This window comes from Oncorhynchus clarkii, chromosome 10, assembly GCF_045791955.1.
Source record: "Oncorhynchus clarkii lewisi isolate Uvic-CL-2024 chromosome 10, UVic_Ocla_1.0, whole genome shotgun sequence".
NCBI classification, from domain to species: Eukaryota; Metazoa; Chordata; class Actinopteri; order Salmoniformes; family Salmonidae; genus Oncorhynchus; species Oncorhynchus clarkii.
Window position 1 is genome coordinate 68223309 of NC_092156.1, and position 26513 is coordinate 68249821.

The following is a 26513-nucleotide window of genomic DNA, read 5'->3' on the forward strand; positions in this document are numbered from 1 at the left end:
ATTTCCGAAAATGGATTGCTCCTACAGACAGTGAGTCACGTGGCGGTGGCTTGCTTTATAAAGCAGGCAGACGGGCATCCAGCTTAACTATTTGATTTAACGTTAGAATGGGTAAAAAGAGAGATCTAAGGGACTTTGAGCGTGGTATGATCGTCGGTTCCAGGCGCGCAGGGTCCAGTATATCACAAACGGCCGCACTCTTGGGCTTTTCACGCACAGCAGTGTCTGTGGTTTACCGAGAATGGCGCGACAAACAAAAAACATCCAGTCAGCGACAGTCCAGTGGGCGTAAACAGCTCGTTGATAAGAGGGGTCGAATGAGATTGGAAAGAATCGTGCAAACTAACAGGCGGGCTACAATTAGACAAATAACGGCGCAGTACAACAGTGGTGTGCAAAACTGCATCTCTGAATGCACAACTCGCCGATCGTTGTCACGGATGGGCTACAGCAGCAAACGACGGGCAAATGAGGAGTGGAAAAACACCGCCTGTGTAGATAAGGTAAAGGAGTCAATGGAACACACTGCGTTCCAACATTTACTAGATTTTCGCACATTCAACAAATCTGATCTAACAAAGTCGATATTCGTCAAATCAGGTCCGATTTCGATATATTTGGCTGTTTTCGCTGCATAACATTTAAAAGCAGTCCCTTTTCAGACTTAGAACTTAGCAGTCACTTCTAACTCCCGTTCATATAAACTGGTTAGCCTAGCTAGCATACAGAAATCGGTAGTAGTCAGTCGGCTTTAACTAATTACGTCGATTGGTGACGATGACATGAATGTATTGGGGTTGACATAGGTATTATACTCCGATTTTACCTCAATAACAAACAATAGCCTTAAGTTCGATTTACCTCTTTACCGCATCTGTTGTGAGCGGTCAGCGAATTGTTTGTTATTAAAGCATAGAAATTATGTTTATCTTTTTCATTCTTCAGGCGTGATGTCATACGTTGGCCCCCTTTATTTATAGGACCCATACACACAGAGTGTATATACAAAACAGTGGGAACACCTGCTCTTTCCATGAGACTGACCAGGTGACGGCTATGATCCCATGTCACTTGTTAAATCCACCACAATCAGTGTAGATGAAGGTGAGGAGACCAGTTAAAGAAGGATTGTTGAGCCATGAGACCATTGAGACATGCTGTCTATTTGTGCCATTGAGGGTGAAAGAGAAATACAGAAATGTAAGTGCCTTTGAGCTGGGTTTGGTAATGGGTGCCAGGCACATCGGTTTGTGTCAAGAATTGCAACACTGCTGGGTTTTTCATGCTCAAATCCAACTTTATTTGACACATGGGCTGAATACAACAAGTGTAGACCTTACTGTGAAATGCTTACTTACTACAAGCCCTTAACCAACAGGTCAGTTCAAGAAGAGTTAAGACAATATTTACCAAATAAACTGAAGTTATAAAAAAAAAAAAAAATTATAAAAATTAACACAATAACGAGGCTATGTACAGGTGGTACTGAGTCGGTGTGCGGGGGTACAGGTTAGTTAAGGTCATTTGTACATGTTGCTAGGGGTAAAGTGACTCTGCATAGATAATAAACCGTGAGTAGCAGCATTGTACAAAACAAATGGGGGGGGGGGGTCAATGTAATAGTCTGGTTGCCATTTGATTAATTGTTCAGCAGTCTTATGGCTTGGGGGTAGATGCTGTTAAGGAGCCTTTTGGTCATAGACTCGGTGCTCCGGTTCAGCTTGCCGTGCGGTAGCAGAAAAAACAGTCTATGGGTGACTGTGGTCTGACACCGCCAATTTTCCCATCAGTTTCCCGTGAGTATCAAGAATGATCCAGCCAACTTCACACAACTGTGGGAAGCATTGAAATCAACAAGGGCCATTGTCCCTGGGGCGCTTTCGACACCTTGTAGAGTACATGCCCCTACAAAATTGAGACTGTTCTGAGGTTAAAATGGGGGGTGCAACTGAATATTAGGAAGGTGTTCCTAATGTTTGCAAACTGTGTATATTATGGAATATGAGATGAAACTAACCCAGTAATTACTTGAATTGGCAAATGAGTTGAGTTGGCTCAATTAAAATCATAGATATTCAAATATTGTATATGATCAAATCAAACTTTATTTGTCACATGTGCTGAATACAACAAGTGTAGACCTTATCGTGAAATGCTTACTTACAAGCCCTTAACAAACAGTGCAGTTCAAGAAGAGTTAAGAAAATATTTACCAAATAGACTAAAGTAAAAAATAATAAACACAATAAGAATAACAAGGCTATATACAGGTGGTACCGGGACCGAGTCGGTGTGCAGGGGTACAGGTTAGTTGAGGTAATTTGTACATGTAGGTAGGGTTGAAGTGACTGCATAGATAATAAACAACGAGTAGCAGCAGTGTTCAAAAGGGAGGAGGGGTGGTCAATGTAAATTAGTCCGGTGGCGATTTTATTAATTGTTCAGAAGTCTTATGGCTTGGGGGTAGAAGCTGTTGAGGAGCCTTTTGGTCCTAGACGGGTGCCTCTGGTACCGCTTGCTGTGCGTTTAGCAGAGAAAACAGTCTCTAACTTGGGTGACTGGAGTCTCTGACAATTTTATGGGCTTTCCTCTGACACTGCCTATTATGTAGGTCCTGGATTGCAGGAAGCTTGGCTCCAGTGATGTACTGGGCCATACGCACGAGCAGTTGCCATACCAGGCGGTGATGCAACCGGTCAGGATGCTCTCGATGGTGCAAAACCTTTTGAAGATCTGGGGACCCATGCCAAATTTCTTTGTCTTGTGAGGGGGACAAGGTTTTGTCGTGCCCTCTTCACGACTCTTCACGACTGTCTTGGTATGTTTGGACCATGATAGTTCATTGGTGACGTGGACACCAAGGAACTAGGAACTCTCGACCCTCGCCACTACAGCCCCATCAATGTTAATGGGGGCCTGTTCAGCCCACCTTTTCCTGTCGTCCACGATCAGCTCCTTTGTCTTGCTCACATTGAGGGAGAGGTTGTTGTCCTGGCACCACACTGCCAGTTCTCTGACCACCTCCCTATAGGCCGTCTCATTGTTGTCGGTGATCAGGCCTACCACTGTTGTCGCCAGCAAACTTAATGATGGTGTTGGAGTCGTGTTTGGCCACGCAGTCGTGGTTGAACAGGGAGTACAGGAGGGGACTAAGTACACCCCTGAGGTGCCCCAGTGTTAAGGATCAGTGTGGCAGACGTGTTGTTGCCTACTCTTACCACCTGGGGGCTGCCCGTCAGGAATTCCAGGATCCAGTTGCAGAGGGAGGTGTTTAGTCCCAGAGTCCTTAGCTTAGTGATGAGCTTTTTAAAATTATTTTTATTTAACCATTTTTTAACCAGTTAGGCTAGTTGAGAACAAGTTCTCATTTACAACTGCGACCTGGCCAAGGTAAAGCAAAGCAGTGCGACACAAACAACAGAGTTAAACATGGACTAAACAAACGTACAGTCAATAACACAATTGAAATAGTCTAAATACAGTGTGTGGAAATGGCTTAAGGTTAAGGAGGTAAGGCAATACATTTGCCATAGTAGCGAAGTAATTACAATTTAGCAAATTAACACTGAAGGGATAGATGTGCAGATGATGATGTGCAAGTAGAAATACTGGTGTGATAAAAGTAAATAAAAACAATATGGGGATGAGGTAGGTAGTTGAATGGGCCATTTACAGATGGGCTGTGTACAGCTGCAGCGATCGGAAGCTGCTCAGATAGCTGATGCTTGAAGTTAGTGAGGGAGATATGTCTCCAACTTCAGCGATTTTTGCAATTCGTTCCAGTCATTGGCAGCATAGAACTGGAAGGAAAGGCAGCCAAAGAGGTGTTGGCTTTGGGGATGACCAGTGAGATATACCTGCTGGAGCGTGTGCTACGGGTGGCTGTTGTTATGGTGACCAGTGAGCTAAGGCGGAGCTTTACCTAGCAAAGACTTATAGATGACTTGGAGCCAGTGGGTCTGGCGACGACTATGTAGCGAGGGCCAGCCGACGAGAGCATACAGGTCACAGTATTGGGTGGGTGGTATATGGGGCTTTTGGTGACAAAACGGATGGCACTGTGATAGACTGCATCCAGTTTGTTGAGTAGCGTGTTGGAGGCTGTTTTGTAAGTGACATCGCCAAAGTCGAGTATCGGTAGGATAGTCAGTTTGGTATGTTTGGCAGCGTGAGTGAAGGATGCTTTGTTGCGAAATAGGAAGCTGATTCTAGTTTTTATTTGGGTTTTGCGATGCTTACTATGAGTCCGGAAGGAGAGTTTAGTCTATCCAGGCACCTAGGTATTTATAGTTGTCCACATATTCTAAGTCAGAACCGTCCAGAGTAGTGATGCTAGTCGGGCGGGCCGGTGCGGGCAGCCATCTGTTGAAGAGCATGCATTTAGTTTTATTAGCGTTTAAGAGCAATTGGAGGCCACGGAAGGAGTGTTGTATGGCAGTGAAGCTCGTTTGGAGGTTTGTTAACACAGTGTCCAAAGAAGGGCCAGATGTATCCAGAATGGTGTTGTCTGCGTAGTGGTGGATCAAGGAACCACCCGAGTGACATCGTTGATGTATACAGAGAAAAGAGTCGGCCCGAGAATTGAACCCTGTGGTATCCCCATAGACTGCCAGAGATCCAGACAACAGGCCTCCGATTTGACACACTGAACTCTGTCTGAGAAGTAGTTGATGAACCAGTTGAGGCAGTCATTTGAGAAACCAAGGATGTTGAGTCTGCCAATAAGAATACGGTGATTGACCAAGTCAAAAGCCTTGGCCAGGTCGATAAAGACGGCTGCACAGTACTGTCTTTTATTGATGGCAGTTATGATATTGTTTAGTACCTTGAGCGTGGACGAGCTGCATATGTGACCAGCTCGGAAACTGGATTGCACAGCGGAGGTACGGTGGGATACGAAATGGTCAGTGATCTGTTTAACTTGGCTTTAGAAAGGCAGGGCAGGATGGATATAGGTCTGTAACAGTTTGGGTCAAGAGTGTCACCCCCTTTGAAGAGGGTTATGACCACGGTAGCTCCATGGACTTTAGTGTCCCAAAACTTTTTGGAGTTAGAGCTACAGGATGCAAATTTCTGTTAGGAAAGCAAAGGCTAGCTTTTTCAAACTGACTACGTGTATTGGTTCCTGACTTCCCTGAAAAGTTGCATATCGCAGGGACTATTCGATGCTAGTGCAGTCTTCCACAGGATGTTTTTGTGCTGGTCAAGGGCAGTCAGGTCTGGAGTGAACCAAGGGCAAAATCTGTTCTTAGTTCTACATTAGTTCTACATTTTTTGAAAGGGGCATGCTTATTTAAGATGGTGAGGAAATTACTTTTTAAAGAACGACCAGGGATCCTCCACTGACAGGGTGAAGTCAATATCCTTCTAGGATACCCGGGCCAGGTCGATTAGAAAGGCCTGCTCGCAGAAGTGTTTTAGGGAGCGTTTGACAGTGATTAGGGGTGGTCGTTTGACCGTGGACCGATAGCGGATGCAGGCAATGGGGCAGTGATCGCTGAGATTCATATTGAAAACCGCAGAGGTGTATTTGGAGGACAAGTTGGTCAGGATAATATCTGAGGTTGCCCATGTTTACAGATTTATGGTTGTACCTGGTGGGTTCCTTGATAATGTGTGTGAGATTTAGGGCATCTACAGTGGGGAGAACAAGTATTTGATACACTGCCGATTTTGCAGGTTTTCCTACTTACAAAGCATGTAGAGGTCTGTAATTTTTATCATAGGTACACTTCAACTGTGCGAGATGGAATCTAAAACAAAAATCCAGAAAATCACATGGTATGATTTTTAAGTAATTAATTTGCATTTTATTGCATGACATAACTATTTCATCACCTACCAACCAGTAAGAATTCCGTCTCTCACAGACCTGTTAGTTTTTCTTTAAGAAGCCCTCCTGTTCTCCACTCATTACCTGTATTAACTGCACCTGTTTGAACTCGTTACCTGTATAAAAGACACCTGTCCACACACTCAATCAAACAGACTCCAACCTCTCCATAATGGCAAAGACCAGAGAGCTGTGTAAGGACATCAGGGATCAAATTGTAGACCTGCACAAGGCTGGGATGGGCTACAGGACAATAGGCAAGCAGCTTGGTGAGAAGGCAACAACTGTTGACGCAATTACTAGAAAATGGAAGAAGTTCAAGATGACGGTCAATCACCCTCGGTCTGGGGCTCCATGCAAGATCTCACCTTGTGGGGCATCAATGATCATAAGGAAGGTGAGGGATCAGCCCAGAACTACATGGCAGGACCTGGTCAATGACCTGAAGAGAGCTGGGACCACAGTCTCAAAGAAAACCATTAGTAACACACTACGCCGTCATGGATTAAAATCCTGCAGCGCACGCAAGGTCCCCCTGCTCAAGCCAGTGCATGTCCAGGCCCGTCTGAAGTTTGCCAATGACCATCTGGATGATCCAGAGGAGGAATGGGAGACTGTCATGTGGTCTGGTGAGACAAAAATAGAGCTTTTTGGTCTGAACTCCACTCGCTGTGTTTGGAGGAAGAAGGAGGATGAGTACATCCCAACTGTGAAGCATGGAGGTGGAAACATCATTCTTCGGGGATGCTTTTCTGCAAAGGAGACAGGACAACTGCACCGTATTGAGGGGAGGATGGATGGGGCCATGTATCGCGAGATCTTGGCCAACAACCTCCTTCCCTCAGTAAGAGCATTGAAGATGGGTCGTGGCTGGGTCTTCCAGCATGACAACGACCCGAAACACACAGCCAGGGCAACTAAGGAGTGGCTCCGTAAGAAGCATCTCAAGGTCCTGGAGTGGCCTAGCCAGTCTCCAGACCTGAACCCAATAGAACATCTTTGGAGGGAGCTGAAAGTCTGTATTGCCCAGCGACAGCCCAGAAACCTGAAGCATCTGGAGAAGGTCTGTATGGAAGAATGGGCCAAAATCCCTGCTGCAGTGTGTGCAAACCTGGTCAAGAATTACAGGAAACATATTATCTCTGTAATTGCAAACAAAGGTTTCTATACCAAATATTAAGTTCTGCTTTTCTGATGTATCAAATACTTATGTCATGCAATAAAATGCAAATGAATTACTTAAATCATACAATGTGATTTTCTGGATTTTTGTTTTAGATTCCGTCTCTCACAGTTGAAGTGTACTTATGATAAAAATTACAGACCTCTACATGCTTTGTAAGTAGGAAAACCTGCAAAATTGGCAGTGTATCAAATACTTGTTCTCCCCACTGTAGTTTAGATTGTAAGGACTACTGGGGTGTTAAGCATATCCAGTTTAGGTCACCTAACAGAATTAACTCTGAAGATAGATGGGGGGGACAATCAATTCACATATGGTGTCCAGGGCACAGCTGGGAGCTGAGGGGGTTCTATAACAGATGGCAACAGTGCGAGACTTATTTATGGAGAGATTTTCACATTTTTTTATTAGAAGCTCGAACTGTTTGGGCATAGACTTGGAAAGTATGAGACAACTTTTCAGGCTATCTCTGCAGTAGATTGCAACTCCTCCCCCTGTGGCAGTTCTATCTTGACGGAAAATGTTGTAGTTGGGGATGGAAATTTCAGGGGTTTTGGTGCCCTTAAGCCAGGATTCAGACACAGCAAGGACATCAGGGTTGGCGTACTGTGCTAAAGCAGTGAGTGAAACAAACTTAGGGAGGAGGCTTCTGATGTTAACATGCATGAAACCAAGGCTTTTACAGTTACAGAAGTCAACAAATGAGAGCGCCTGGGGGCACACAGTGCCTGGGTTAACCTCTACATCATCCGAGGAACAGAGGAGGAGTAGGATGAGGGTACAGCTAAAGGCTATCAACTGGTCTTCTAGTGCTTTGGGGACAGAAAATAAAAGGAGATTTCTGGGCGTGGTAGAATAGTTTCAGGGCATAATGTACAGACAAGGGTATGTTAGAGTGTAGGTACAGTGGAGGTAAACCTTGGCATTGAGTGACGATAAGAGATTCAATCTCTGGACGCACTAGTTATGCTGGGTGAGGTCACCGCATGTGTGGGAGGTGGGATAAGAGGTATCTGTGGCATGATGAGTGGGACTAGGGGCTCCGCAGTAAACTAAAACAAGGATAACTATCCTAAAAAGTATACAAGGCATATTGACATTATAGAGACATAAAGCGAGGCATAAAGCAATCACAGGTGTTGATTGGGAGAGCTAGCTAAGACAACGGATAAGACAACAGCTAATCAGCTTAGACAACAACAGGTAAAATGGTGATGAATGGGCAGGCCGAATGAGTTCAAGGCCGGGGCCGACAGATAAACAAAATAGTTAGCTTAGTGGGCACTATGGTGTTTAAAGGCTGATCTGTAGTCAATGAACAGCATTCTCATATAGGTGTTCCTTTTGTCCAGGTGGGAAAGGGTAGTGTGGATTGATTTTGCGTCATCTGTGGATCTGTTGGGGCGGTAAGCGAATTGGAGTGGGTCTAGGGTGTCCTTGAGGATGCTGTTGATGTGAGGCATGACCTGCCTTTCAAAGAACTTCATGGCTACCGCCATGAGTGCTACAGGGCGGTAATAATTTAGGCAGATTACCTTCGCTTCCTTGGGCACAGGGACTACGGGGGTCTGTTTGAAACATGTAGGTATTACAGACTGTCAGGGAAAGGTTGAAAATGTCAGTGAAGACACTTGACAGTTGGTCCGCACATGCTTTGAGTACACGTCCTGGTAATCCTTCTGGCCCAGCGGCTTTGTGAATGTTGACCTGTTTAAAGGTATTGTTCAGATTGTGCATCTCGTGCATGCTTCAGTGTTGCTTGCTTCGAAGCGAGGCATATTTGACAATGGGTTATATTTTTTTTTATCGAATCATGGCTTTGTTAATCAGAATCAATGTGATCAGATATTTTTCTAAAGTGCTTAGATGTTTCTTTGCTGCAAGACTATTTGACCCATTTCATGACATCCAAATGCAATCAGTTATGTGGAATCTCAATCTCTAAAGAGGGTTTAACCGAACTTCTGCCTGGGAGGCATGTGCTTCCTCATGTGATGCCTGCTGCTACCGAACCAAAACAAAAGTGTGAATGAAGTCAATACAATTTGCCTCACTTTTTGAATGAAGTTACTGGGTCTAGTTCAAATCCCTAAGGCGACAAGGTGAAACATCTGTGGGTGTGCCCTAATTGCTCCAGGGTCGCCGTAGATAATTAGACCCTGGCAGAGACCCCACTCTCCGAGGGTGTCTCAGGACATTTGTAAAATAGAAATAAGCACTCAAATGATTATTTATCATGTATGCATAAAATAAAGTTTGCATTATCAATTGAGTTTGTAGTGTAAACAATGTACACATGCATTAAAAAAAATAGAATCTTTGAATTTCATGGATTACAATTGTACACATTCAATATTTATTTTTTATCCTTATAGGTACGGGAACTTGTCCTGGACAACAGCAGATCAAATGAAGGGAAAATCGAAGGCCTCACAGAAGAATTTGTCAATCTGGAATTCCTCAGTTTGATAAATGTTGGCTTATTCTCAGTTTCCAACCTTCCCAGACTTGGGAAACTCAAAAAGGTATTGTTTTGCTTCATTTTAAAACAAACATTCACTCACTCAAAAGTTTTAGAACACCTACTCAATCAACATTTTTTCTTTATTTTTACTATTTTCTACATTGTAGAATAATAGTGAAGACATCAACTAGGAAATAACACATATGGAGATGCATTAACCAAAAAAGTGTTAAACAAATCTTAATGGATTTTATGTTTGAGATTCTTCAAATAGCCACCCTTTGCCTTGGTGACAGCTTTGCACACTCTTGGTATTCTCTCAACCAGCTTCACCTGAAATGCTTTTCCAACAGTCTTGGAGTTCCCACAAATGCTGAGCACTTGTTGGCTGCTTTTCCTTCACTCTGTGGTCCAACTCATCCCAAACCATCACAATTTGGTTGAGTTTGGGTGATTGTGGAGGCCAGGTCATCTGACGCAGCTCTCCATCTTGGTCAAATAGCCCATACACAGCCAGGAGGTGTGTTGGGTCATTGTCCTGTTGAAAAACAAATTATAATCCCACTAAGCGCAAACTAAACGGGATCGCATATCGCTGCAGAATGCTGTGGTAGCCATGCTGGTTAAGTGTGCCTTGAATTCTAAATAAATCACTGACAGTGTCACCAGCAAAGCACCCCCACGCCATCAGACCACCACCTCCATGCTTCGCAGTGGGAACCACACATGAAGCTCTTCCGTTCACCTACTTTGTGTCTCACAAAGACATGGCGGTTGGAACCAAAAATCTCACATTTGGATTCATCAGACCTAAGGACAGATTTCCACCGGTCTAATGTTCATTGCTCGTGTTTCTTGGCCCAAGCAAATCTCTTCTTATTTGTGTCCTTTAATAGTGGTTTCTATGCAGAAATTTGACCATGAAGGCCTGACTCACTGTCTCCTCTGAACAGTTGATGTTGAGATGTTACTGTTACTTGAACTCTGTCAAGAATTTATTTGGGCTGCAATTTCTGAGGCTTGTAACTTATGAACTTATCCTCTGCAGCAGCGGTGACGCGGTCTTCCATTCCTGTGACGGTCCTCATGAGAGCCAGTTTCATTGTAGCTCTTGATGGTTTTTGTGACTGCACTTTAAGAAATGTTCAAAGTTCTTAATTTTCTGCATTGACTGACCTTCATGTCTTAAAGTAATGTACTGTCGTTTCTCTTTACTTATTTGAGCTGTTCTTGCCATAATATGGCCTTGGTCTTTTACCAAATAGGGCTATCTTCTGTATACCTCCCCTACCTTGTCACAACACAACTGATTGGTTCAAATGCATTAAGAAGGAAAGAAATTCTGCAAATTAACTTTTAAGGCACACATGTTAATTGAAATTACCTCAAAGCTGGTTTAGAGAATGTCATCAAGGCAAAGGGTGGCTACGTTGCAGAATCTCATATAAAATATATTTTGATTTCTTTAACATTTGATTTGTTTACTACATGATTCCATATGTTATTTCATAGTTTTGATGTCTTTACTATTATTCTACAATGTACAAATAAAGAAAAACCCTTGAATGAGTAGGTGTTCTAAAACTTTTGACCGGGTGTGTGTGGAGGGGCCCTTTTTTTAAAAATAGTTTTTATACACAAGCTTACACTTATAGTAAAGTGACATTTTGTGTTCTTTTGAAAAATGTAGTCCCTAATGGCAACCTATTCCTTGTGCAGTGCACTACTTTTGAGGGTTCTGGTCAAAAGTAGTGCACTACGTAAGGAATAGGGTTCCATTTGGGACATGGCCATTGTTTTCTGAAAGATTTGTTACTTGCTTGGGCATTTTTTGACAGAAGTGACTGCTCAAAGTATTGCGACTGTGTCAATTTTGTTTTGGCTCTACTCCAGCACTTTGGATTTGAAATTATACAGTGACTGAGGTTAAAGTGCAGAATATCAGCTTTAATTTGAGTGTATTTTCCCATTTTAGGGGACCAAAAGTATTGGGACATTCACTTTTACTGTACCTTCAGAAAATATTCACACCCCATGACTTATTCCACATTTTGTTGTGTTACAACCTGAATTTAAAATGGATTCCATTTAGATTGTTTTGTCACAGACCTACAGACAATACCCCCTAATGTCAAAGTGGAATTATGTTTTTAGATATTTTTTACAAATGAATGGCTGTGATAGGAGAACTGAAGATGGATCAGTTACTCCACAATACTAACCTAATTGACAGAGTGAAAAGAAGGAAGCCTGTAAAGAATAAAAATATTTCAAAACATACATCCTGTTTGCAATAAGGCACTAAAGTAAAACTGCAAAAAATGTTGCAAAGCAATAAACTTTGCCCTGAATTAAAAGTATTGAATTTATCCTAACACAACACATTACTGAGTACCTCTCCATATTTTCGACCATGGTGGTGGCTGCATCATGTTTTTTATTTATTTTTATTTCACCTTTATTTAACCAGGTAGGCAAGTTGAGAACAAGTTCTCATTTACAATTGCGACCTGGCCAATATAAAGCAAAGCAGTTCGACAGATACAACGACACAGAGTTACACATGGAGTAAAACAAACATACAGTCAATAATACAGTAGAAACAAGTCTATATACAATGTGAGCAAATGAGGTGAGAAGGGAGGTAAAGGCAAAAAAGGCCATGGTGGCAAGGTAAATACAATATAGCAAGTAAAACACTGGAATGGTAGTTTTACAATGGAAGAATGTGCAAAGTAGAAATAAAAATAATGGGGTGCAAAGGAGCAAAATAAATAAATTAATTAAATACAGTTGGGAAAGAGGTAGTTGTTTGGGCTAAATTATAGGTGGGCTATGTACAGGTGCAGTAATCTGTGAGCTGCTCTGACAGTTGGTGCTTAAAGCTAGTGAGAGAGATAAGTGTTTCCAGTTTCAGAGATTTTTGTAGTTCGTTCCAGTCATTGGCAGCAGAGAACTGGAAGGAGAGGCGGCCAAAGAAAGAATTGGTTTTGGGGGTGACTAGAGAGATATACCTGCTGGAGCGTGTGCTACAGGTGGGAGATGCTATGGTGACCAGCGAGCTGAGATAAGGGGGGACTTTACCTAGCAGGGTCTTGTAGATGACATGGAGCCAGTGGGTTTGGCGACGAGTATGAAGCGAGGGCCAGCCAACGAGCGCGTACAGGTCGCAATGGTGGGTAGTATATGGGGCTTTGGTGACAAAACGGATTGCACTGTGATCGACTGCATCCAATTTGTTGAGTAGGGTATTGGAGGCTATTTTGTAAATGACATCGCCAAAGTCGAGGATTGGTAGGATGGTCAGTTTTACAAGGGTATGTTTGGCAGCATGAGTGAAGGATGCTTTGTTGCGAAATAGGAAGCCAATTCTAGATTTAACTTTGGATTGGAGATGTTTGATATGGGTCTGGAAGGAGAGTTTACAGTCTAACCAGACACCTAAGTATTTGTAGTTGTCCACGTATTCTAAGTCAGAGCCGTCCAGAGTAGTGATGTTGGACAGGCGGGTAGGTGCAGGTAGCGATCGGTTGAAGAGCATGCATTTAGTTTTACTTGTATTTAAGAGCAATTGGAGGCCACGGAAGGAGAGTTGTATGGCATTGAAGCTTGCCTGGAGGGTTGTTAACACAGTGTCCAAAGAAGGGCCGGAAGTATACAGAATGGTGTCGTCTGCGTAGAGGTGGATCAGAGACTCACCAGCAGCAAGAGCGACCTCATTGATGTATACAGAGAAGAGAGTCGGTCCAAGAATTGAACCCTGTGGCACCCCCATAGAGACGCTTGTAATGGGAACGCTTGTAATAGTTAAGGACGGGTAAGTTTTTCAGTATAAAGAAACAAAATGGTGCTAAGCACAGGGAAAACCTGGTTCAATCTGCTTTCCACCAGACCACTGGGAGATGAATTCATCTTTAGCTGGACAATAACCTAAAACACAAGGCCTAATCTACACTGAAGTTGCTTACCAAGATGACATTGAATGTTCCTCAATGGCCGAGTTACAGAGTTGACTTAAATCTACTTTAAAATCTCGGGCAAGACGTGAAAATGGTTTAGCAATGATCAACAACCAATTTGGAAAACAATGATGGGCAAATGTTGCACAATCGAAGTGTGGAAAGGTTTTAGACTTACCCAGATAGACTCACAGTTGTAACCACTGCCAAAGGCGCTTATACAAAGTATTGACTCGGGTGTGAATACTTATATAAATGAGAGATTACTGTATATAATTGAATACATTTGCAAAAATGTCTAAACATGTTTTCATTTTGTGTTTATTCGATGTTGAATTCAGGCTGGAACATAACAAAATGTGGAATAAGTCTAGGAGTATAAATACTTTCTGAAGGCCCTGTATGTGTATTAAAGTAGTAAAAAGTTAATTATTTGGTCCCATATTCATAGCATGCAGTGACTAAATAAGGGTTGTGACTCTACATTTGTTTGATACGTTTGCTGTTTGTTTTGGTTGTTTCACATTATTTTGTGCCCAATACAAATTAATGGTTTGTAATTTTGTAGTCACTTTTTTTGTAAATAAGAATATATGTCTCTTGGCCATGTTCTGTTATAATCTCCACCCGGCACAGCCAGAAGAGGACTGGCCACCCCTCATAGCCTCCCTTCTAGGGAGTTTTTCCTAGCCACCTTGCTTATACACCTGCATTGCTTGCTGGTTGGGGTTTTAGGTTTGGTTTCTGTACATCACTTTGTGACATCAGCTGATGTAAGAAGGGCTTTATAAATACATTTTATTGATTCATTTGATTGATGTTTCTAAACTTATATTAATGTGGATGCTACTAGGGCTGTCCCCATAAAAATATATTGGTCAAACGAGAATCGTCCTGTTCTTTCGACCAATCGATTGGTCAATGTTTAAACTTCTTTATCCATAATTGACATACACACCCTATGTGTTTGAATAAAACCAACTACATGTGCACTGAGCTTGTCTGATGCTTTAAGCACACTGTTTGATTAAATAATTAAGCCACACAAATTACTCGGTTAAACAGTGTTTTTAAAAAAATGACGGGGTGTGAATGGTGCATGTTGTCTCGCTCACCATCCCTACTGCAGAAAAAGGCATCACAGCAAGTGTTTATTGCACTGTCCCTGCTAAAGCTGTATAGGAGCACACCTTGTGTGAGTATTATGTGTGCCAAACAGTTGCATTAACATTACAAAAAAAAAATCTGACCATTTGGAACAGTGTAAACAACACTAAGTGTTGTACCAGAGTCGTATCTAACAAAAAATGATATAGCCTTTATTACAGCAGACTAAAAACAGTTGCATGCATTAGTAAATTGCGGTTTATTTATTGTTTAGGTTAATTATTCAAAGCTTCCTTTTATTTCATTTTAAAACTAAAATGCTTGATTGCGTTTCAAAGCCTGAATGTTTCGTATGCTGTGTGATGGCAGGAATGATTGATTTATTCGATTTGATACAGTAGCCTATATATTGAAATATAGGCCTAAGTTACGGTATTAAAACTTAACAGGACGCGTTCTTAGGTCTACAGCTCTATGGGGGTTATACAAGGATACTATACTATGCCTACAAATGATAACGACTTTAGTTATTACAATTATGATCATTATAATAAGAAAAAGGAGTGTATAGGAGCGAGAGCTGCGTGCATATTATGTGACACAAAGGGGTGCTGTTAGATTACCATATCATTTTGCTGCCTGTTTGGAACAGTGTAAACAACCAAATTATAAGTAATCCCAGTCTGTTCTAACTGATAAAAAAATGTAAGGCTTTATTACAGCATAGCAAAGATTTTAAAAACTGCTAAATTCAGTTTAAAAAAAAATGGATTTAACTAGGCAAGTCAGTTAAGAACAAATTCTTATTTTCAATGACGGCCTAGGAACAGTGGGTTAACTGCCTATTCAGGGGCAGAACAACAGATCTGTACCATGTCAGCTTGGGGATTTGAACTTGCAACCTTTCAGTTGCTAGTCCACCGCTCTAACCACTAGGCTACCCTGCCGCAGTCTGGTATGAGAACGGTAGCCCCCATCTGCAAAAGCAGGGCGTCTTTTTTTTACACAATATTGAAAGCAAACATCTTACAAGGTAAGCTTTGATTTGTTCTGTGTTTGAGCTATAGCTACATGGCATGGGGCATGGGGGGTATGAAATTAATAATTGGGTTGGTTGGAACAAATCTAGCCTATAGCCAATGTTGTCGGAATCATTTCAGCCACCGGGCTTCTCCATGCATAGCGCCGACAGACATAAACACCTCTCTGGGAAGAGGAAGGGGCGGGGATGTATGCTTTGATTAACGACTCATGGGGTAATCATAACAACATACAGGAACTCAAGTCCTTCTGCTCACCCAATCTAGAATTCCTTACAATCAAATATTACCTCACAAGAAAATTCTCGTCAGTTAGTTACAGCTGTGTACATTCCCCCTCAAGCGAACACCAAGATGGTCCTCAAGGAACTTCACTGGACTCTATGTAAACTGGAAACTATATATCCAGAGGCTGCATTTATTGTAGCTGGGAATTTTAACAAAGCAAATTTGAGAACAAGGCTATCTAAATTCTGACAGCATATTGATTGCACGACACGCAGGACTGATACTCTCGACAACTGTTACTCTAACTTCCATGATGCATATAAAGCCCTCCCCCGCCCTCCCTTCGGCAAATCCGAAATCTTGTTCGTTCGGTCTTATAGGCAGAAACTCAAAAAGGATGTACCGGGGACAAGAACCATTAAATGCTGGTTTGACCAATCGGACGCCACACTTCAACATTGTTTTGATCACCAGGACTGGAATATGTTCCGGTCAGTCTCCGAAAACAACATTGACTTATATGCTGACTCGGTGAGTGCGTTTTATTATGAAGTGCATTGGAGATGTTGTACCAACTGTGACTATTAAAACCTACTCTAACCAGAAACCATGGATGAATGGCGGAATTTGCGCCAAACTGAAAGCGTGATCCACCGTATTTAACGATGGAAAGAGGTCTGGAAATATGGCTAATAAAAGTGTAGTTATTCTCTGCAAGGCAATCAAACAAGCACAATGCTAGTACAGGGCCAAAGTGGAGTCGCAATTCAACGGCTCCGACACGACGTATGTGGCAGGGTCTACAGGAAATCACAGACTACAAAAACAGGCACGTCACACTTCCAGACAAACTAAATGCCTTCTTTGCCCACTTTGAAGATAATGCAGTGCCACCGTTGCAGCTCGCTAACACCGACTGCCCCACTCCTTCTCCGTGGCTGACGTGAGTAAAACATTTGAACGTGTTAACCCTCGCTAGGCTGCTGGCCCAGACGGCATCCCTAGCTGTGTCCTCAGAGAATGCGCAGACCAGCTGGCTAATGTGTTTACGGACATATTCAATCGCTCCCTATCCCAGTCTGTTGTCCCCACATGCTTCAAGATGGCTACCATTGTTCCTGTACCCAAGAAGGCAAAGATAAGTAAACTAAATGACTACCGCCCCGTAGCACTCACTTCTGTTATCATGAAGTGCTTTGAGGCTAGTCAAGGATCATATCACCGCCACCTTACCGGCCATCCTAGACCCACTTCAGTTTGCATACTGCCCCAACAAGTCCACAGATGACACAATCGCCATCACACTGCACTCTACCCTGTCCCATCTGGACAAAAATAATACCCATGTAAGAATGCTGTTCATTGAATACAGCTCAGCATTCAACACCATAGTACCCTCCAAGCTCATCATCAAGCTGGAGGCCCTGGGTCTCAACCCCGCCCTGTGCAACTGGATCCTGGACTGACGGGCTGCCCCCGGGTGGTGAAGGTAGGAAACTACCTCTCCACTTCGCTGACCGTCAACACTGAGGCCCCACAAGTGTGTGTGCTCAGCCCTCTCCTGTACTCCCTGTTCACCCACAACTGCATGGCCATCCAACTCCATCATCAAGTTTGCAGACGACACAACAGTAGTGGGCTTGATCAATGACGAGACCGCCTACAGCGAGGGGGTGAGGGCACATGGAGTGTGGCATCAGGAAAACCTCACTCAACAAAACAAAGGAAATTATCGTTGACTTCAGGAAACAGCAGAGAGAGCACCCCCCTATCCACATCGAAGGGACAGCAGTGGAGAAGGTGGAACGTTAAGTTCCTGGGCGTACACATCAGACAAACTGAAATGGTCGACCCACACAGACAGTGTAATGAAGAAGGTGCAACAGCGCCTCTTCAACATCAGGAGGCTGAAGAAATTGTCTTTTCACCTAAACCCTGACAATTTTACAGATGCACAATCGAGCGCATCCTGTCAGGCTTGCATCACAGTCTGGTACAGCAACTGCACCGCCCTCAACCACAAGGCTCTCCAGAGGGTAGTGCGGTCTGCACAATGCATCACCGGGGGCAAACTACCTGCCCTCCAGGATACCTACAACAACCAATGTCACAGGAAGGCCAAAAAGATCAAGGACAACAACCACCCGAGCCAGTGCCTGTTCACACCTCTATCATCCTGAAGGCAATGTCAGTACAGGTGCATCAAAGTTGGGACCGAGGGATTAAAAACAGCTTTTATCTCAAGGCCGTCAGACTGCTAAACAGCAATCACTAACTCAGAGGCTGCTGCCAACATTGAGACCCAATCACCGATCACTTTAATAAATGCATCACTAGTCACTTTAAACAATTCCACTTTAATGTTTACATATCTTACATTACTTATATCACGTGTATATACTGTATTTTATACCATCTACTGCACCTTGCCTATGCCGCTCGGCCATCGCTCATCCATATACTTATGTACATATTCTCAATCACCCCTTTTTAGATTTGTGTGTATTAGTTGAGGTTGTTGGGGAATTGTTAGATTACTTGTTAGATATTACTGTACTGTCGGAACCAGAAGCACAAGCATTTCGCAACACTTGCATTAACATCTGCTAACCATGTGTATGTGACCAATAAAATGTTATTTGGACATCTAAACTCAAAAAAAGTAACGTCCTCTCACTTTCAACTGCGTTTTATTTTAAGCAAACTTAACGTGTAAATATTTGTATGAACATAAGATTCAACAACTGAGACATAAACTGAACAAGTTCCACAGACATGTGACTAACAAACATTGAATAATGTGTCCCTAAACAAAGGGGGGGTTCAAAATCAAAAGTAACAGGCAGTATCTGGTGAGGCCACCAGCTGCATTAAGTACTGCAGTGCATCTCCTTCTCATGGACTGCACCAGATTTGCCAGTTCTTGCTGTGAGATGTTACCCCACTCTTCCACCAAGGCACCTGCAAGTTCCCGGACACTTCTTGGGGGGAATGGCCCTAGCCCTCACCCTCCGATCCAACAGGTCCCGTAGACACTGTATATTCGATAGGCAATGATTTGAAAAACTACAAACCTCAGATTTCCCACTTCCTGGTTGGATTTTTTTCTCAAGTTTTTGCCTGCCATATGAGTTTTGTTATACTCACAGATATCATTCAAACAGTTTTAGAAACTTCAGTGTTTTCTATCCAAATCTACTAATTATATGCATATTTTAGCTTTTAGGACTGAGTAGCAGGCAGTTTACTCTGGGCACCTTTTTATCCAAGCTACTCAATACTGCCCCCCAGTCCCAAGAAGTTGACGGCCGTTCCACAGGTGCATGTTCATTAATTGTTTATGGTTCATTGAACAAGCATGGGAAACAATGTTTAAACTCTTTACAATGAAGATCTGGGAAGTTATTTGGATTTTTACGAATTATCTTTGAAAGACAGGGTCCTGAAAAAGGGACGTTTCTTTTTTTTTTTCTGAGTTTTGCTGAGGCCCCACTCCTCTTCAACCTCCCCCACTGCAGGCCCTGGCACAACTCCCCTCTCTGTAAGTTCACCTGGAGGTGCTGGGGCAGGGAGGAAATCTAGGCCTCAACAAAGAGGCTGTGGAAGCAGCAGAACAGAGGGAGATGAAACTGAGGACCGGTGGCATACAGTCCTTGAAGATGAGGAGCCAGAACAAATTAGGTCTATACCCAAACGACCTGAAGGCCCACAGTGGGTTAGTGATTAAACATACACCCCCTTACAGCTGTTTCAGCTCTACTTTACCACCTCTGTACTGGGAACACTAATTAGTAAGGTGATTTATGAGACTGGTAAAGGTATCAAGACTAGTTGACAACTGGAGCAAGTCCCCACTCTATCGGTTTGAGTTCCCGCCTCCATCATGAGTGAACCTATTCTTGGCCATCAACCATACTCGTCACAGGTGTGACCCACAAAAGGATCAGGAGAATGACCAGAAGGGGACTTCAGGGTATGATCGTCTTGCAAGAGTCAAGTCCCTTTATCATGACATGGTGGAGGCATGCAAAACTTACTTCCAGCCTGCTCAAAATCTATCTATAGATAAGCATATGGTTGTCTCAAAGGCTTGAATTGGCTTGATGCATAATATTAAAAATAAGCTGACCAAATGGGGTTACAAGCTCTTTGTGTTAGCCGATTCAGCCTCTGCCATGCAGCTGATGGGCTTCCCCTTCTTTGTGGACAATTGTTATTGTAGTCCCATGCTTTTCATAGACCTATTGAAAAAGAAAATAGGGGCTTGTGGCACCATTAGTCCTAACAGAATCGATTTCCCCAAGACCAAGGTAAACGACATGGCAAAGACTGCAGAGAGTGGGACCATTTTTTGGGATCAGGACTAACAAGCTGCTTTTTGTGAAATAGAAGGACACTAGGGAAGTAACCATGCTCACCACACAGCATAAGGCATTAAATAATTTCCATGTCTCAGAGAGAGAAAAATGCCAATGGAGCATGGTTGAGGAAGAATTTCTCTGTGTCTGTGAAGGACTACAATGCCAGCACGGGGGGGTGTCAACCGATCTGATGCTCTGATAGGCCACAACCAGGTCCTCCACAGGAAGTGGAATAATAGTTTTTTTTCCTACCACTTTGTGGACATTGACACAGTAAGTTATTTAATTCTCCTCAAGCCGATGGCCAAAGCAAGAGGTCAAACCCCTCTCCCAGTTGGCCTTCTGAGAGCAGCTGGTGTTGGAAATGGCTGAATTGGGGTCCAAAAGCAACTCTCCCCCCCATTCAAGGTGAGTGTCACTACCCAACACGCATGCCAACAGATAAAAGGAAGAACTGCAAGCATTGCACAAAACACAAGGGGGAAAAATTGTGAAATGCCAGATCTTCTGTCTGAAATACCAGTTTGCTTTTTGTTTCCTGTCAGAGAGGGACTGCTTCAGACTATCACGACATGCACAAGCTATGGTGAAAGTGAAGTCTAGTCATCTACACCTGGAATGTAAAATGAACACATGCCATTTGTAAATAGTTCAGTTTATTTCTATTTTTGCACCTTGTTTTAGTGAAGGATACGTGTGTAACCAAGTTTGTTTGATAAGCTATTTTATGTATGTCGTGACTATAATTTAATTGATTTTATAAAATAAGTCATCACATAACTAATTATTACGTGATTAAATGAATCATGTAACAATGAACTCATTAGTAACTTGGGGTACCATGGAAAAAGTTTTTAATGAGTTACCGTTTTCCGAATTAACTCAAGAATATATTATCATACCAGTCATCCATTAATCATTATTACCTCATCAGTCTTATTCTGAAATTCTTGACCTCTTAAATCTGCACGAACCATAGTCTAAATGATTCAGCGACACAAAAATTGGCTTAATTTATTTACTAACTATACACAGAAATACATAAAAAAAACACACACACAGTATAGGTTGAATTGATTACTAACAATGCAATGAAAGGTCCCTAGTGGACTAACCCGATTTGAAGGCTTGTTAAACAATGGAAAGAGGTGGGGAGAAAGAGAGCGGGAGAGACAGAGGGAACCCATCGTATATACAGTTGGAAAACTATGCTCATGGGAATGTGAATACATTGCACATGAATGACCGCTCATTTGAAAAGAATTGCAATGTATTTATTTACACTTGTCTGTCTTCTCTCTGTTGAAATCGCCCGGTCCGTCTAATGCAGGGGTGGGCAACTCCAGTCCTCGAGGGCCTGATTTGGTGTCAATCAATTCTCATTTAGAAGGCTAAAGTCACATTGCTATCTTTTCACAGCTAGTTTCATATTTAATCATACGTTTTAGAACATTTAGATGCAAATCTGATATCTACATTGTGAAAGCTCTTAAAGATAGTTATTGTTATACCATCCGTAATGACATCACAAAATGCTAAATGATATGACATGATTGTTTCAATCCCCACCAACCATTTCCCGCATAATTTGTGTTTGGAATGTTTGAGACACTTATTCTCAATACTGAAAAGGCAAGAGAAAGTTTACGACCAGCCTCCTCTCTGGTGGCACTTTGGAGAGGTTCAGGTACTTTGGAGAGCTTGAAAAAACACTTGGATGTCCCCTGACACCACCATAATATTTGAGAGAGGTTGGTGTTTTAGAAAGTTTGTTTTTATAGTAAACAATAACTTTTAGGCACATCCAGTGTGCAATTACTGCATTCATACACTTGAATTTACCCCGGATAACCCATAACACCACCACAATGTTTGAGTGAGGTTGATATGGTAGAAATTGTGTTTTTATACTGAACAAAAAGCATTTAGGGATTGCAAATATGTAGTGGCACTGGAATTGTCTAATTTACAGACAAATGCCACTTTGGAGAGTTTTAGAGACACTTGGAAACGTCCCGTGACCTCACCTGACACCACTTACTAAAACATTTGCCCATTTCTAGTGGTTAGGTCTTTCAATCCCATTTTTTTCTGCTATTGTTTACATGTTGTGGAAGCCATCTGACGTGTTTCCAGCTCTGGGCATCAATAATTCACTTATAGCTTGTAAATTAAATTACTTTCAAAATAAAAAATAAAAAACTTTGAGCTTGATCTTGTGTATTCTGAACTATGTAATTCCTATCGTATGTATTTCCTAAATCTCCCAGATGTCTTTCCAAATATACCAAGTTTTGGCATGTCAGAATCATGTAATTACACATGAATAGCAGTTTCTTTTGGGTGTGTCTATTTAGCCGTAAATCTACAAGCTGGGGCCAGTTGTGCTGTTAGAGGGGCCAGTTACATTAGATGTTATTGTTGTCATATCGTAAAAAAATATTTAATACTCCACATTTAGTGGGGCCACAAGGGGGTCCAACATTGTTGTCACAGGGGCACGCAGAAATATCATAGCCCCCCCCCCAAAATGCTAACCTCCTGTTATTGTAATGGCGAGAGGTTAGCATGTCTTGGGCGTATGCTATTTGTGCATCTAACTTTCCCATCATTATTCACAATTTATTCAGGATTATCCGTAGTCATGGTTGCATCCACATTAATGTAGACCTGTTTAGAAATGTAATCTGTTCTTATGTACAATAAAAGTGACTCAAATGACACTACATTATTTACCATTAATTTATATTGGGAACAAAATCATCTGAAACAACCATAACAAACAGCAAATGCATCCAACAAATTTGTGGAGTCACGAGCTTGATGTAGTCATTGCGTGCCATGTATATGGGACCAAATAATCAACTTTTTAACTACTTTAATACACAAGTGAATTTGTCCCAATACTTTAGGTCCCCTAAAATGGGAGAAATACTGTATGTACAAAATGTGATGTAATTTCTAAAATGCTCACTTGAAAATACTCTCAAATGTAAAATTGACAGTCTTCACTTTAACCACAGTCATTGTATCATTTTAAATCCAAAGTGCTGGAGTACAGTCAAAACAACAAATGTCACTGGCCAAACACTTTTGGAGCTCACTGTATATCTTCACATTATGTTGCAGTTGGAACTCGGTGACAACAGAATCTCTGGTGGCCTTGACGTGCTAGCAGAGAAACTCCCCAACCTCACACATCTAAATCTAAGCGGGAACAAACTGAAAGACATCAGCACGTTGGAACCTTTGGTAGGTACACCAAACTCCCGGTAGAGCACAATACAGTGCGACACCATCTCATTGTCTCAGGCTATGTCTCAAATGACACTTTTCCCTATGTAGAGTTTTGACCATAGACCTAGTTGGCAGTGTGATGTTTGTTTCCCTATGTGGCTCTGGTCAAAATTAGTTTGCTAGCCTATATGGGGATAAGGTGTGCTCTCAAATCTAATTTGAGATTTATTCAGGCAGTGTTGTTCACCCCCTAATTACCCTACACCCATTTGGTCCCACAGAAAAAGCTGGGCAGCCTGAAGTGTCTGGACTTGTTCAATTGTGAGGTGACCAACCTGAACGACTACAGGGAGAGTGTTTTCAAGCTGCTCCCTCAGCTCACCTACCTGGACGGGTACGACGTGAAGGACCGAGAGGCATCTGACGTGGATGGTGTGGACGACGACGATGAGGGTTGGCAACCATTTAGTTTTTTCCATGTTTTGAGGAAGTAATAGGAAATGAAAATGCAGTTGTAATTTGAGTTGAGAATGTGGGTCTTCTGTAGCTCAGTTGGTAGAGCGTGGCGCTTGCAATGGCATAATAGTGGGTTTGATTCCCGGGACCACACATATGTAACATTTATGCACACAATACTGCAAGCAACTTTGGCTAAAAGCATCTACTAAATGGTATATCATTATACACTGAACAAAAATAAACGTAACATGCACCAATTTCTTATATTTTACTGAGTTAGTTCATATAAGGAAATCAGCCATTGAAATAAATTCATTAGGCCCTAATCTATGGATTTCACATGACTGGGAATACAGATATGCATCTGTTGGTTACAGATACCTTAATGGTAGGGTCGTTGGATAGAGTTGATCAGGCTGTAGATTGTGGTCTGGAATGTTGTCCCACTCATCTTCAATGGCTGTGCGAAGTTGCTGGATATTGGCGGGAACTGGAACTCGCTGTCGTACAAGTTGATCCAGAGCATCCCAAACATGCTCAATGGGTTACATGTCAGAGTATGCAGGCCATGGAAGAACTGTGACATTCAGCTTCCAGGAATTGTGTACAGATCCTTACAACAAGGGTCCTCCATTATCATGCTGAAAAACGAGACAATGGCGGCAGATAAATGGCATGACAATGGGCCTCAGGATCTCATCATGGTATCTCTGTGCATTCAAATTGCTATTGATAAAATGCAATTGTGTTCATTGTCCGTAGCTTATGCCTGCCCATACCATAACCCCACCGCCACCATGGGCCACTAATGTTCACAACGTTGACATCCGCATTCCGCTCGTCCACACAATGCAATACACAAAGGTGAGCATTTGCCCACTGAAGATGGTTATGACGCCAAACTGCAGTCAGGTCAAAACCCTGGTGAGGACGACAAGCACGCAGATGAGCTTCCCTGATACAGTTTGTGCATACATTCTTCATTTGTGCAAACTCCGTGTCATTAGTTGTCCGGGTGGCTAGTCTCAGATGATCCCGCGGGTGATGAAGCCAGATGAGGAGGTCATGGCTGGCTTGGTTACACGGTCTGCGGTTGTGAGGCCAGTTGAACGTACTGTCAAATTCTCAAAAATGTTGTAGGTGGCTTATGGTAGAGCAATGAACATTCAATTATCTGGCAACAGCTCTGGTGGACATTTCAGCAATCAGCATGCAAATTGCATGCTTCCTCAACTTGTGGCATTGTGTTTTGACAACTGCACATTTTAGTGGCCTTTTATTCTCTCCAGCACAATGTGCACCTATGTAATGATCATGCTGTTTAATCAGCTTCTTGACATGCCACACCTGTCAGGTGGATGAATTATCTCGACAAAAGAGATGCTCACTAACAGGGATGTAAACAAATTTGACAAATACACCTTTTGTGCGAATGGGAAAATTATTGGATCTTTTATTTCAGCTCATGAAACATGGGATCAACACTTTATATGTTGCGTCTTATATATATATTTTTTTCAGTACATGTTAGAGACCATGTTAGTACATCGTGGATATTTTCATGCAAGGGGATTCTATTGTGTTGGGTTTTTCGACAGTGGGTGTGATGTATTTCTTTGCTTTTTTTTTTTTAAATGTTAGGAGTGAAGGATGAGGATGGAGAGGAGGAAGACTTTGACGAGGAGGATGATGAAGTCAGCGGCGACGAAGAGGTAAAGCCCGTTTTTTGGTTTGTTTGTGACCCAAAAGATCAACGGGGGATATGGTTTGAAAGCACTGTCCTATCTCCCCAGGAAGAAGACCTTAGTATTGATGATGAGGACGACAATGATGATGGTATGTCATTCTTGTACTTTTTGTCACAAGCTTATGTTAAAAAGTTTAACTTTTTGATACTCTACGAAGTGTAATATAATAACCCTTTCCCATTTCCCCCAGAAGTTGAGGCTGTCCAAGGAGAGAAGATGAAGCAAGAGCCTAACGACAATGATGATTATGAGCAAAAAAAGAAAGCCAATCAACTTACCAACCCCTTCCCTCTCCACCCTGACACCCACCCACACCCTGCCTACTCCACGTCTCTCCCCCAGCTTTGAGCCCCCGTGTGGGGAAAGACTGTACCGGACAGGTGGTTCAAGTGGAGCTGCCTCCGCCCCATGGAACCGAGAGCCATCCTCAAGGAGCGCACCACTCCGCATTCCACTTTTTCACTGTCAACTCCACCTTTATGTATACCTGTGTGAGGACTTTGGGACTGGTACTGTATCTAGTTTTGGGTCAGTGCTTTATAATATTTTGTTGGATGAATTATGAAGAGAAAGTTGTTGTTGGGTTTATTTCTTCCCTCTTCATCTTTTCTGTTCCTTATTTTTTCACCAATAAAATGTATTGCTATAGCAACTGTGTGAAGAGCGAGATAAGATTCAGTGTGGCCGACTGTTGCACAAATCAAGGTTGTAGCTACAAGTGCCTGTCGCTCAACTCCTGCTGAGTGCAATGGGTTGCCTCAGTGGGAAAAGTCGAACACTCATCACACAATATGCAGCAAATACCTCAATGGATACTTCAGTCACTCCACGAGATGACATGTTGCAACTTATTTTATTTTGAATGGGAGGGAAGGTGAAAAGACGGCAATAGGA

The 26513-nt window shown here is 42.5% G+C and overlaps 1 protein-coding gene across 2 annotated transcripts; it reads left to right on the top strand.

The window, feature by feature from the left end:
• Nucleotides 1-26267, top strand: LOC139419060 (acidic leucine-rich nuclear phosphoprotein 32 family member B-like). Of its 2 annotated transcripts, none has more exons than XM_071168948.1 (7): nt 1-503; nt 9392-9541; nt 23305-23427; nt 23694-23865; nt 25513-25583; nt 25665-25707; nt 25813-26267. In XM_071168948.1, exons 1-7 carry the CDS (start codon nt 108-110, stop codon nt 25965-25967), a joined length of 1110 nt encoding a protein of 369 aa, XP_071025049.1. In that variant the 5' UTR covers nt 1-107; the 3' UTR covers nt 25968-26267. The 2 variants fall into 2 exon arrangements, with proteins under 2 accessions (XP_071025049.1, XP_071025047.1); XM_071168946.1 differs by having other exon boundaries at nt 24-503; nt 25810-26267.
• The last annotated feature ends 246 nt before the right edge of the window (nt 26268-26513 follow it).

Bases quoted from the DNA above. Each gene is read 5' to 3' on its own strand.
- LOC139419060 (XM_071168946.1), top strand. From the start codon at position 108: ATGGGTAAAAAGAGAGATCTAAGGGACTTTGAGCGTGGTATGATCGTC. The intron at 9,542-23,304 runs GTATTGTTTTGC...ATTATGTTGCAG, and splicing joins GACTTGGGAAACTCAAAAAG to TTGGAACTCGGTGACAACAG. The intron at 23,866-25,512 runs GTTGGCAACCAT...TTTAAATGTTAG, and splicing joins TGTGGACGACGACGATGAGG to GAGTGAAGGATGAGGATGGA.